The 13,299-nt window shown below is 40.0% G+C and overlaps 1 protein-coding gene across 1 annotated transcript; it reads left to right on the top strand.

Annotated features, from left to right (window-relative positions):
- Positions 1-4,744: 4,744 nt before the first annotated feature.
- LOC149817827 (3-dehydroquinate synthase, chloroplastic-like) lies at positions 4,745-12,974 on the top strand. Its single transcript, XM_089984169.1, has 8 exons — positions 4,745-5,179; positions 5,932-6,082; positions 6,179-6,346; positions 6,455-6,681; positions 10,169-10,292; positions 11,774-11,836; positions 11,912-12,055; positions 12,329-12,974. The coding sequence occupies exons 1-8, from the start codon at positions 4,857-4,859 to the stop codon at positions 12,458-12,460; spliced, it is 1,332 nt and encodes a 443-aa protein (XP_089840295.1). The 5' UTR covers positions 4,745-4,856; the 3' UTR covers positions 12,461-12,974.
- The last annotated feature ends 325 nt before the right edge of the window (positions 12,975-13,299 follow it).

Here is a 13,299-nt window from a genome sequence, read left to right as displayed (position 1 = left end):
TGGAATCAGATGTCACATATGAAAAGAATTAGTTAAACAAGAACATCAAAGTTACCATTCTCATGTAGGAGATCAAGAACCTGCTTGGCCTCGCCATGTGCCTGCAAAAAGATCATCTCAGGAGAATCCATTTTGAGGGGAAATCTCACTAACTCTTTTCTTAAAGGAAAGCAGCTATCTCCTATCAGACAAAAGAAAATGTTTTAAGTGCATGGAAAAAAAGTATGCAGTGCAATCACATTTGGTAAAGTAACAGACATACAAATAAACACAATTTAAAGTTAAATATGTTGAAATGGGAATGGAGTAACAGTTGACTGTTTAAAACTGGCATACCGTCTGACGAACGAGATAGCATCATAAATATGAAGAAAAGAATATAAAGCATTGAATATATACACTCATATATCTGGATAATATGTTATATGCATACAAATGGCAGCACTTGGAAGCATCCAAGACTAGCACCCAAAAGTACCAGCATTGACACGAGCATACTATGAATTTTGAAGCACCCATGCTACATAGTCCTATGAAATCAAAAGACAAGTAGCTGCACCAACAAAAAGATTTTCCTTTTGTAGCAGAGAATAAAGACAAGAGTGCCCTAGACCAAGGTTTTAGTATTGTATTGTTACCCATATCGATCGGGACCAAATTAAGACCGTATCGTATTGTATCGTAAAAATATCATAAACTTTTAATAAAAAAATCCAAAAAATCAAGAAAATTAGAAAAATAGTAAAAAATCTAAAAAAATCATATCACATAAAACAATGAAGAATTGCACAAAATAAAACCATAAAATCACATATGAAGCATTTATGTCTCTATGAGTTGCATAAGACACCATCAAACATCAACTATCTCACAAGAACAGTGCAAAATATTAAATATCTTGCAATTAAGAACACATCACAAGACTCATACTTTCATATTACATAAACAAAAGTATTATGACAATAGTTGCACTCAAATTTCAATCAGTTTTCACTCATCACTTGAGTGCCCCATTGACATGTGAGATTATCTGATGTCATCTTTGTTAAAGGAGCGTGGAGCTTGATTTCTACCTTGATATAAATCTTTATTTTTCACATATTCAACTTTTAAGGAAGGTTGGAAAGTAGTTTTGTAATTTTACTCGTAATAAAGATTTTTTACCTTAACCATTTTCTTGAGTGAAAAAATGGTGAAATGCACCTTTTTTACTTTAACCCACTTCCTTGGGTGAAAAATTGGTGGAAATGCAGTTCTAGTGCCCTCTAGACAAACGAAGAAGTTGGCCCTCAAAAGGTATTTAAAACTCAAAATGAAAAAGTAACTTTCAGCCTTTTTAAAGTGTGTCGAAGGTGTATCGTACGATCTGGCATGATACATGGGTGTATCGTACGATACGCTCGATACGGGTATGATACACACTTGTACTGCAATACGAGTGTGTAGTGTGTATCCTATCGCAAAAGCCAAAAGTAGCAATACATATCGTATTGTATCATTCGGCACAGTACAATACTTACAACACTACCCTAGACAATAAAATATGGAGAGTAACTTTGGCACTTTACATTATTCCAGTTACAGATGTGATCAATGATTTTGGGAACACATGAGAAAAAAGATAATTTCCTGCAACACTATGCAACAAGTGTGCTTGTAGCCCCTATTGATATGGTGTGACACACATGCAGGTGTGGCACCCAACACGCCTTTTGATGGATCTGGATGGTTAAAATGAACGGCTAACAATGAGCCTTATTCACCGTTTGATGGGTGCAGTTCATTTTTTAGATGAAAGTCATCCAAGGTGCCTCTGACTTGATACTCTCTAAAACAAATGGGATCCCCAACCTGATGCGCCTTAGGAGTGCAAACTCATAGAGGGGCATCATAGACAGGTTCTCATGAGATACAAATATGATCTGAATTTGAAATTGATCTAGCAAGAACTGAGACGATGATTTAGCTTGATCCACCCCATATCCAAACGGGTTCTCAGTCCTGGTTCATTTTGGCTCTGTTTGGAGCCTTGAATAAGAGTTGTATTGCCATTAGGGATGCAAGAGGTTTGGATTTCGGATCCGAAAATACATTGAGGACTCAAATTGGTTTAGATCCAGGACAGCCAAAACTTGCTGCTCCCAAACAAATGAGGGTGTCATTGCAATAATGCATTATTGCCAAACAACAGAGGGTATTGGTAGGGATGCCAGTGGACCGGTGCAGGACACAAGGTCTCCACCCCTGCCCCATCTCAAAATCCTACCATCCATTCTCACCTCCATTCTCGCACGAGTTTTGATTTTAACCTCCATCTCCGCCTTCATCCCTGGTTCAAACGGGGTGATGCGAGTGCGCTTTTCCTCGATCCATTGCCATCCCTAAAGAAGGATTGGGGACGAAGGAAAGCGTAAGTCCATCCCCGCCTCTATTCCTACACGGGTTTTGATTTTAACCTCCATTCTCTATTCCATCCCCATTTCATGTCCTCAATCCTTGGTCTAAATGCGGTGAGGCGGAGCGAGGCCCCATTTTCCCCCGATCCACTGTCATCCCTAGATATCGGAGAAACCGCAAGCCATCTCTAATCCAAGGCTCCCAAACAGATCCTAAGTTCTCGTCTACTGATCGATGATTAAAAGTTGGAATAGATAATAGCACCAAACCAAACGGATTGAATGTTAGACGAGCCCTCTCTAGCTTGTGTATCATCTAACACTCAAACCCAATGCTCTATTGCAAGTTTTAAACCTAACAACAAAACCACCTTCATTTGAGTAGATCTAAGGTCCAACTATCCGAGTAATGTGTGAGCATGTCAACAGCTTTTCGACAGTTGGGATACGCAATGCAGCGTGGCCGTTGATCCAGCCAAGGTTTACTTCCTAGGAAAGTTAGCTCAGTTTTCTAAAAAAAAAAAAGGGTAGTGGTAGGGATGGCAGTAGACCGGGGGGAAAGCGGGGCCCCGCCTCGCCCCATTTGGACCGGGGATGAAGGGTATGAAATGGGGATGGAGGCGGGAACGAAGGTTAAAATCCATCCCCGTTCGAGGATGGAGGCGAGGATGAACGTACACTTTTTTTTGCCTTGCCACGATACCTGCCTCATCCCCGCCCCGTCCCCACCACTTTTCCCTGCAATAGCCCCGCCCTGTCCTGCCTCATCCCCGTTTGAACCAGGGATGGAGGACATGAAACGGGGTGGAGGTTAAAATCCATCCCCGTGTAGGGATGGGGGATGATGATGGAGGTTCTAATCTTGAGGCGGGGCGGGGGATGGAGACCTTATCCCCCGCCCTGCCCCGCCCCACTGCCATCCCTAGGTAGAGGAACATAAGGTGAGCCTACTAAAAGGTTGAGTAGTGGGCGGAGGTGTATCATGGGTTTACACCGTCGGAAAAGCGACCATAAGTATGGTAGGTATGGTCAGTGGGACTACGTCTCTGATCCCGAGGGTGGTATTATTTTGATGCACCCACTTTGAACTGATCTAACTTTCAACCCATCTGGGTGAGTTTTCTGATCCTTCCATTCAAACCGGGTTAGCTTAGACATCATACCCACGAATACCTGGAAAGTTAGTTGTCTTCGTCTTGAACAAGATTGGTGAATACAAACTGAGAAGGTCGGGATGCTAGCGGGTCTAATCTGGATCCATTCAAATGGTCCATTCAGATTCAAATATAGAAGTGCATCAAAAACATGTTAAAGAATCAAAAACTGGATTTGCCACATTGTGAATTTGGGTGACACAAGGACGGTGGACATCAAGCACATTACATTATTACCTTGCACTGATGGGTTTGGATCTGGATCTGAATCTGAATCGGGTTTAGAACGTTAGCTGAGAGGTACTCATGGAGTCATATGGTTTTTGTTGCTTTCATGCTTTGTCCGAAGGCGCAAATGCATGGGCTCAAGCAGCCCCCACCCTGTATGGTACACACGTGTGAAGCAGCCACCAGAGACACTATAATCTTTTGGGTGAAGGGGTTGGTGGTGAGCTTCTTACACGTGTGCATGGAGAGTGGCGTTTCGCCACGCTACCTTCCAACCAACGACCTTCACCTCCTTGACCGTATGGCCTCCTTATGGAAATTAAATTACCATATTCACCTCCGCTTTCTTCCAAAAATACCATATCTTTTAAGGCTCGGTTGCAATGTTGTTAAAATCAGTGAATCGGTTTTTAAGAAAAAAACCCAAGAATCGAAACGAATGGAATCAAATCGTTTGTGACTCAACTTTTTATCATCAGATGACACATGTCATTAAACAATAAAAAATATTAAACCATTTTTTAATTCCCTCAAAAAATATTTAAAAAATGAATTGAATCGGTTGTGAACGGGTCAATTTTGAATCGTCATTGGGCCGATTCGATCTGACTGTCATTAAACAATAAAAAAATATTAAACAATTTTTTTTAACTTAGTCCTAGTGTATCCCAAGCCATGGGGAACGACCAAGTCAAAAGACTCGTCAAAAATTCAATTGGCTCGAAGAGTGAACCAATTGGTTGACTCGGACTGGCTCCTAATTAACCCGATCCGAATCGTCCGAGTTCTTTTCACTTTAGACCCGGACCAGTCCACTTAACCCACTTCCGCCAGGGTATTATCTATCGTCAACCTAAAAACAAAACGCCATCCAATTGAAGGGTAGTTCAGTCTTTTGGGGAAAACTCAGTGGCATTTCGGGTAAAAAAATTTCTCCGTCCCCTCCTCCCTCACCTACCCCGAGTGCCGATGGCGAGCAGACGCCCCTACAGAAAAGACGGTGCGGCGGGAGTTGCAGAGAGCGAAGAAGAACAAGAACCCGAAAGATCTTCGCCTCTCCTCCCGGAACCCTAGCTCCATGGCGACGATCGCGAACCCGAGCTTCGTTTCTTCCTCCAAACCGAACCCTCTCTCCCCTCTTCGCCATCGTCCCTCGCTTCGATCGCCTTCCTTCGTCCACCTGTTCTCTTCCTCCAGGCCCTCCGATCTTCTTTCGCTCAGAATCCGTCGAAAATCCGGCGAAGAAGCGAAGGTTTTCGCGAAATCCGCTCGGACGATGGAGCCCGCGAAGCCGGTTTCGAGCCCCACGCTCGAGACGATCGTGGACGTCGATCTGGGGAACCGGAGCTACCCCATCTACATCGGCTCCGGCCTTCTTCGCGAGCCCGAGTTTCTTCAGAGGTAGATGGAGATGCAAATTCTCGTTTTTCTGATTTTTTTTTTCTTTTGCTTTTCGATTTCAGAATCGTTATGATTCGATTGTTCTGTGAGCAAAAATATGGTGTTAATTATCACCGATCTGCTAAAAATTGTAGAAAAGGGTATAAGGTTTTTCCCCAGAAGCAATATATATATATATATATATATATATATATATATATATATATATATATATATATATATATATATGCTTCTCAGCTCCTTTTTTAGAGGGAGAACATGTTTCTCGTGTAGAGAAAAAGGGTGAGAAACGCGTCTCCCCGCTTCTAAACGGCGTTTCTCACGCGCTTCGGAAAATGTTGAGTTTCGCGTTTCAGAAACGGTTTCCTCAGAAACGCGTTTCTTGCGATGACGTTAATTTGGAAAAATTGAGTTGCGCTCTTCGAAAGTTGTCCAAAACATACATTTCTTACATGCAAGCAGTGTTACCAGTGAACTACTAAAGCCGTTAAACTGAATTCTTATGTATGTGGCTTTTTTGTTGGGTTTTCGAATTTGAATTGTACGCTTTAGTGGATGTGGTTGTTGTGATTGATTCTTGGCTTATTTTTTGTATAACCACAATAGCAGTGGGGATTTTGCTTTGTGAACTTTTGTTGAGTTTTACAATCCAGTTGATATGTCTTTTGTGTCAAAATATTTGTACTTGGGCATTGTTTAGTTTGAGCAAGATGTGGTAAGAAATGCAAATAAATGGCGTCGATTGTTTGCAGGCATGTTAAAGGAAAAAGGGTTCTTGTTGTGACCAATACCAGAATTGCACCTCTGTACCTTGACAAAGTCGTGGATGCTTTAACTCATGGAAACCCAAATATTTCTGTTGAACATGTAGTTCTACCGGATGGCGAGAAGTATAAGGACATGGTTGGTGATGAAAATTAAGACATGGATCTTGAAGTTTAAACAGATGGTCCTTTCTTTGCTGAATCTTGATAAATGTTTATCCTCATTGTTGTGTAGGAAACTATGATGAAGATTTTCGACAAGGCCATCGAAACTCGTTTGGACCGCCGTTGTACGTTCGTTGCACTTGGGGGTGGTGTGATTGGTGATATGTGTGGTTTTGCTGCTGCATCTTTCCTCCGTGGTGTTAACTTCATTCAGATCCCAACCACACTTATGGCTCAGGTTTGCTATCCGCTTCTTATGCCTGATTTGCTAATTCAAAAATTTATCTCGATATATTCTCAAGCTTCAAATTGTTTTCTTAATATATTTTCAAGCTTCTCCTTGCAGGTGGATTCTTCTGTTGGTGGTAAAACTGGAATAAATCATCCACTTGGGAAAAACTTGATTGGTGCCTTTTACCAACCACAATGCGTGTTAATAGATACAGACACATTGAATACATTGCCGGATAGAGAACTCGCATCTGGGATTGCTGAAGTTGTCAAGTATGGTCTAATTAGAGATGCCCCCTTTTTCGAGTGGCAAGAGAAGAATATGCAGGCTTTACTAGCAAGGTAGCATTTCCAAGCTCTATCCTTGGTATTTGCATTTCTTTTTTCTGAAATCAAGTCAAGGTGTGTCTATAACATCTCTTTCTGTTCATAAAGCATATTTGCAAACACAATCCTGGATGATGAATACTCTTTACAACAACAACAACAACAACAACAACAACAACTACGCCTTCATCCCAAAACAATTGGGGTCAGCGATATGAACCAAAAAAGAAATTCATTTTGGGTCTTCCACATGAATCCTTTTCCTCCAATCATTTCTATCCAACGCCATGTCCTCGGTGAGGTTCAAAGCATTCATATCCTTTCCTATCATCTCCATCCAAGTCTTCCTAGGCCTACCCCGACCTCTTTTAACTAATATATTTTCCCATTTCTCCAACCTTCTAACTGGAGCATCATTAGGCCTTCGCCGAATATGTCCAAACCACCGTAAACGATTCTCTCATATTATTTTCAATGGGTGCAACGCCTATAAAACTTTCCGCATCTCAGCTACACTCATTTTTTGAATATGATGTCTCTTGGCAGCCCAACATTCCGTACCATATAGTAAAGCGGGTCTAATAGTCGTCCTATAAAACTTTCCCTTCAACCGCAATGGCATTCTACGATCGCACAGCACTCCAGTAGCACTTTTCCATTTCATCCACCCAACCTTTATCCTATGATTTACATCTCCATCAATTTCTCCATACTTTTGAATGATGGATCCCAAATATTTGAAATAATCATTCACCGGTATATCTTGCTCACCAAGCTTCACTACACTCCCATCACTACTTCGTTGCTTACTAAACCGACATTCCATATATTCAGTCTTACTCTTACTCAACTTAAAACCTCTAGCTTCCAATGTCTGTCTCCATAATTCTAACTTAGCATTAACCCCAGCTCTAGACTCATCAATCAAAACAATATCATCAGCAAACAACATACACCACGGTACATTTTCTTGAATTGATCTCGTAAGCTCATCCATCACTATCGCAAATAGGAAAGGGCTTAAAGCAGATCCTTGATGTAACCCAACCGTTATCGGAAAATTGGTTGTCACCCCTCCACAAGTGCGGACATTGGTTACTACTCCTTCATACATATCTTTAATTATACTAATGTACTTGAGAGAAACACCTTTCTTCATCATTGTCCACCAGAGAACGTCCCTAGGTACTCTATCGTATGCCTTCTCTAAATCAATAAAAACCATATGCAAATCTTTGTTCCTCTCTCTATATCTTTCAATAAATTGTCTAAGAAGATGTATAGCTTCCATAGTTGATCTTCCAGGCATAAAACCAAATTGATTCTCCGATATCATGACAACCTTCCTCAACCTAGACTCAATCACCCTCTCCCAAAGTTTCATAGTATGACTCATGAGTTTTATACCACGATAGTTTGTGCAATCTTGTATATCACCCTTATTCTTATATAAAGGCACCAAAGTACTCTTCCTCCACTCATTAGGCATCTTATTTGTTCGCCAAATCAAGTTAAAAAGATTTGTCAACCATTCTAAACCTTTCTCTCCCAAGCATTTCCAAGCCTCGATAGGTATACCATCTGGGCCAACTGCCCTTCTTGATTTCATTTTCTTCAAAGCCTCTGCAATTTCTTTCTTTTGAATCTTGCGCATGAAGTCACGATTTATCTCATGAAAAGGAATGGAGAAGTCTCCAAGATCTTGAGCATGACTATCATTAAATAGCTTATCAAAATAATCTTTCCATCTCTCCTTAATCTCCTCATCTTTGACTAAAACCCTTTGCGTTTCATCTTTGATACATCTAACCATACCCAAATCCTTCGATTTCCTATCTCTCATCTTTGCAAGCCTATAAATATCCTTCTCGCCTTCTTTGGTATCCAACTTGTCATAAACCTCCTTATATACCTTAGCCCTCGCGTTTCGAACAACTTTTTTAGCTTCCTTCTTTGCTATCATATACTTCTCCAAATTCTCATTATCACGACTCTTACTTAGATTTCTATAACACTCTCTTTTAACCTTAATAGCTAATTTGACATCCTCGTTCCACCATGATGTATCCTTACCTAGTGGTGCACCGCCTTTAGACTCACCCAATACCTCCTTAGCTACTTTTCTCATACCACCCGCTATCTTATTCCACATTGATTCTGAATCCTCCTCGAGACACCAATCAACTTCCTTAACTACCTGCTCTACAAACATTCCTTGTTTAGCTCCTTTCAGTGCCCACCACTTAATTCTAGGATATATCCTATGTCTATCCCTTTTGCGGCATTGTCTAATTCTAAGATCTAAAATTAAGACTCTATGTTGTGTAGCTACACTTTCTCCTGGTATAACCTTACAATCGATGCAACAACCCCTATCTCTCTTTCTAAGTAGGAAAAAATCTATCTGACTCGTATTAACCCCACTTTTAAATGTTACTAGGTGAGACTCCCTCTTCCTAAACCAAGTGTTTGCTAAGATCATATCATAGGACAAACAAAAATCTAAAATCCTTTCTCCACTTTCATTTCTTTCTCCTATACCATAGCCTCCATGGATATTCTCAAATCCATCCCTACTAATGCCTACATGTCCATTAAGGTCACCGCCGATGAAAAGCTTTTCTCCATAAGATGTCTCTTGTACTACTCCATCTAAATCTTCCCAAAATTGATGCTTAATGGAATCATCTAAACCTACTTGAGGTGCATAAACACTAATAATATTAATAATATCTGTACCTAATACTAATTTAATAAGTAAAATTCTATCACCCTTCCTACGGACCTCAACTACATTATCTATAAACTGACGACTCATAGCAATCCCTACTCCATTCCTATTCCTATTTATTCCTGTATACCAAATCTTATATCCCCAAGGTTCTATCACTTTAGCTTTCTCACCTACCCATTTGGTCTCTTGAAGACATAAAATATCAATCTTTCTCCTACACATAACATCTACTAACTCTACCAACTTACCAGTTAAAGACCCTATGTTCCAAGTGGCTAACCTAATTTTATGGTCTTGGACTAACTTCTTTACCCCCACCCGTCCAACAAAGTGAGGGAACCCTTGCCTATTTGACACCACACCCGGGCGCCGGTGTGACGCGTCGCTTCTGGGCGACGACCTAGCAACCCTTGCACATTTATCACTGCCTCCGGACCTAGAGAGTACAGCGCGTCGCTCAGTAGGGAACGCCCCAACGAAATTCTCATATTGGTTCATTTTCATAGGATATGACAAAGTTTTTATGTTGGCTGTCACAGGCCTACCGCAACCCTCCTCCTTTATCCGGGCTTGGGACCGGCAGTGTATAACTACACAGGCGGAGTTATGATGAATACTCTTTATAAGTTAAAAAAGAATAACTAACACATGTTCTTCTTCCTTGCATAGTTCCACAATTGCAAAGCAAGTGCATCTATCATCTTGCGTATGTCAATTGGTTGATCTATTATACCCTGTTCCTCACACTTAATTATTAAAATTTTACAGGGATCCAAGTGCTTTGGCATATGCCATCATGCGCTCATGCCAAAACAAGGCTGAGGTTGTGTCAGCAGATGAGAGGGAAAGCGGCATGCGTGCAATATTAAACTTGGGCCACACATTTGGGCATGTAAGTTTCTATGCCTTGCTAGTCACATCTTTGAAGTTATGTCCAGTTTGACTGAACTTTGCAATTGTTCTTGTATTCTTACATGTATTGATGGCAGAATGTGTTAAGTTTCATTAATCTCGCTCATACTTCAGTTGCATTGGTTTTCTGTACATGTTGCAGTAGTACACATCCATTACCCGTGCTTTGGTTTTTTGTGATTGTTGATATTTGATAGTTTTGTGAAGGTAAAGTTTTAGGATCATCCTATCTTTTTCTGCTGTTTGGAACTTTTCCTTGGTAAACAGAAGGGAATGATGAAGAACAAGCAGTGCACAGTTTATGGAGTTCAGTGTCCTTGAAAGTCAATCTGAAGTACTCAGTTGAAATTTAGAAACTAAACCGAAAGCTTCTTTTTGGTCTCTACTGTTGATGTCACATAGATCTGCCCCATGATCTTTGCCGTGAAGAGCAGTAGTTTTTTTTTATGATGAGGAATCCTTGCCAAGAACCAGTTTCTTAATGGGCCTCCCCCCCCCCTTCCCATTTTCAAGGTAAACCCCGGATGGGGTCCATGACCACCTTGCCTATTGCGTAAAGACCAGTAGTTGTGGATGTCAAGAGTGGAAAGAGGCCTTTAGAGATGTCTAGAGCATGACTTATTAAGAATACAGTTGTTTATGGATGAATGCAAAACTTTTCTCAGGTAAAAATGATGTCTCAGAAGAAAATTGGACTTCCCTTATGTATCTCTAAAGTAGTGGTCCTTTGAAATTGCAGAAAGTGTACAAGTGAAGAGTTACAACTGTCTCAATGCTTAAATTATATGTGAGCATACAATGCAGCCACATACATTAAGATTAGAATTAAGGGACAAAGTATATAATGTCCTTCAACAGCAAAAGCAAATACAATCAGTAGCCCAAAAGCATAAATGCCTGTGGAAGCAAATTATAATTGCTGTGGTTGCTGTAGAGTGCACATTAAGCCATGGTACTATTTTATGCATGAATCAGATTTAGCTAGCCTTGTCTTGTGTAGGGTCAAGAATTAACTTGCATTATACAAAGTTTTCCTTGCTTGTAGAGATAAGCAAATTATTTCCATGTGAGTGCAAACATTAAAATTTGTTTATTCAGCATAACTAAGATAATTAAATAATAATGAAACCACAACTGGATGAATGAGATGCAACTGCTTTTGCATGGGGTAGGTAGTTTATGTGCCTTCTCTTACGGCATCTTCATCTTCTTGTAATAGGCACCTCTTTTTTCTTAATAATGTGTTAACACCATCACTCAACTCTATGATCTCTATATTTTTCCTATTGGGGAATGTCCTTTTCCATTGGAGATCTATGATTGTTGTTGAAGATTTTGATCTTTTGGTGGTTTTCATCCAACTCTCAATTGTTAGTTCTATTGGGTCTACAGGGCAGCCTAATTTAATGTACTCTCACTTTCTAGTCAAAACGTTCAATACTTTCCCTGATGCGTTTGCAGGCTATAGAAACAGGTTTTGGATATGGGGAGTGGCTCCATGGTGAAGCTGTTGCAGCTGGAACAGTACGACATCCTTCCCCTATGTTAATGTATTTGCTTTCTCCATATAATCAGCGGCTCATAATGAGTGTTCCACAGGTTATGGCTGTCGATATGTCACGCCGTCTTGGCTGGATTGATGATTCAATCGTAGAACGGGCTTTTGGTATTTTACAGCAAGCTAAGCTTCCTACTGCTCCTCCAGATGTTATGACGGTTGACATGTTTAAGACTTACATGGCGGTAAGCATGAACAAATGTTTGAAGTCACATATTTGAACTAGTATTTTTAGTTCCTGGTTTCAGGATTCTGCTTCTATGGTCTAAGACTCTAAGTCCACAGAAGCAGGAATCCAATGAGCTGTTTGAAAATTTAGGACTATCATAGCTCAGCTTTGGTTGATGCTTAGTTATCCTGACACAGGCAAAAATAGAGAAATTCTTTAAGCATTTGAAATTTCTAATATATGATCAGCACATCGTTTGATATTCTAATCTTGATGAATTCTTGTGCAGGTCGACAAAAAGGTTGCTGATGGACTCCTGAGGCTCATTCTTTTGAAAGGACCACTTGGTAATTGTGTTTTTACCGGAGATTATGACAGAAAAACTCTTGATGAAACCCTTCGTGCCTTCTGCAAGTCTTAGATTGCTGCCATATCAAGATGATCTGTGTATGTTCAAGCCTCTGCTTCTGTGTTTGATGAAATTGTTGCTTATATGAATTTCAACCGAGTTGTCATGACTGAAGGCTCAACGAGAAACATCTGGTTGATCATCATCTGTCCTTGTCACTGGTTTTTGTTGTAGGCCGATTTATTCATTAGCCAGGTCCCTTCTGAAGATTGAGCTCATTTTAGTAGTTTTTTTAGAAATAATATAACAGATCAAATCATGTGATCTTCTTCTGTAATCATACTGAAGGTCTCGTTCTTCTGTCTCCCGTATCAAGGCCCTTTCTCCCAAAGGACAGTGCTCCCATTTCATGGTTCCCCTTTGTACTCCAAATGGTTGTTTATCAATCAAAAAGATCATGATTCATAGGTTGTGATTACTATGCATATAGATTGGAACTGATGCTCATGTTGAGCACCTGTAGTTGATTATTATTGTTACTTGGAGAATGATATCAAGATTGGAATTTGAAAAGTAATTCCTGATCCTGACAGCTTTTCTTTTCACTTGTAAAATTATTAAATTTTTTTCCCTAAAAATCACCCTCAATGCTAACTCTTATTATGTTATAACCATGGTATTCTATTGTAGTTATTTTTATTAAAAGGAAAACTTGTAATATTAGTATATTACTTTTCCATGTCACCCGTAATTATACTCTCTTTCTTTCTCTTTCATAGTTATTATCATATCTTCTTCATAGAGTAACCAAAGAAAAGGTTAAGTAGTTGTGTCCTAAGAAAGCTCTTGCAATATTTAGTATTAATATCATAAGTATTTTATTTAAATGTTAAATAGAAAAAGATTTGCAA

Source organism: Nuphar pumila, chromosome 13, assembly GCF_984573655.1.
Source record: "Nuphar pumila chromosome 13, dmNupPumi1.hap1.1, whole genome shotgun sequence".
NCBI classification, from domain to species: Eukaryota; Viridiplantae; Streptophyta; class Magnoliopsida; order Nymphaeales; family Nymphaeaceae; genus Nuphar; species Nuphar pumila.
Note: the sequence above shows the minus strand (reverse complement) of the source record. Positions and strands in the feature narration are given on the sequence as shown.

Bases quoted from the DNA above. Each gene is read 5' to 3' on its own strand.
- LOC149817827 (XM_089984169.1), top strand. From the start codon at position 4,857: ATGGCGACGATCGCGAACCCGAGCTTCGTTTCTTCCTCCAAACCGAAC. The intron at 6,083-6,178 runs GTTGGTGATGAA...ATTGTTGTGTAG, and splicing joins GCGAGAAGTATAAGGACATG to GAAACTATGATGAAGATTTT. The intron at 11,837-11,911 runs GTACGACATCCT...AGTGTTCCACAG, and splicing joins AAGCTGTTGCAGCTGGAACA to GTTATGGCTGTCGATATGTC.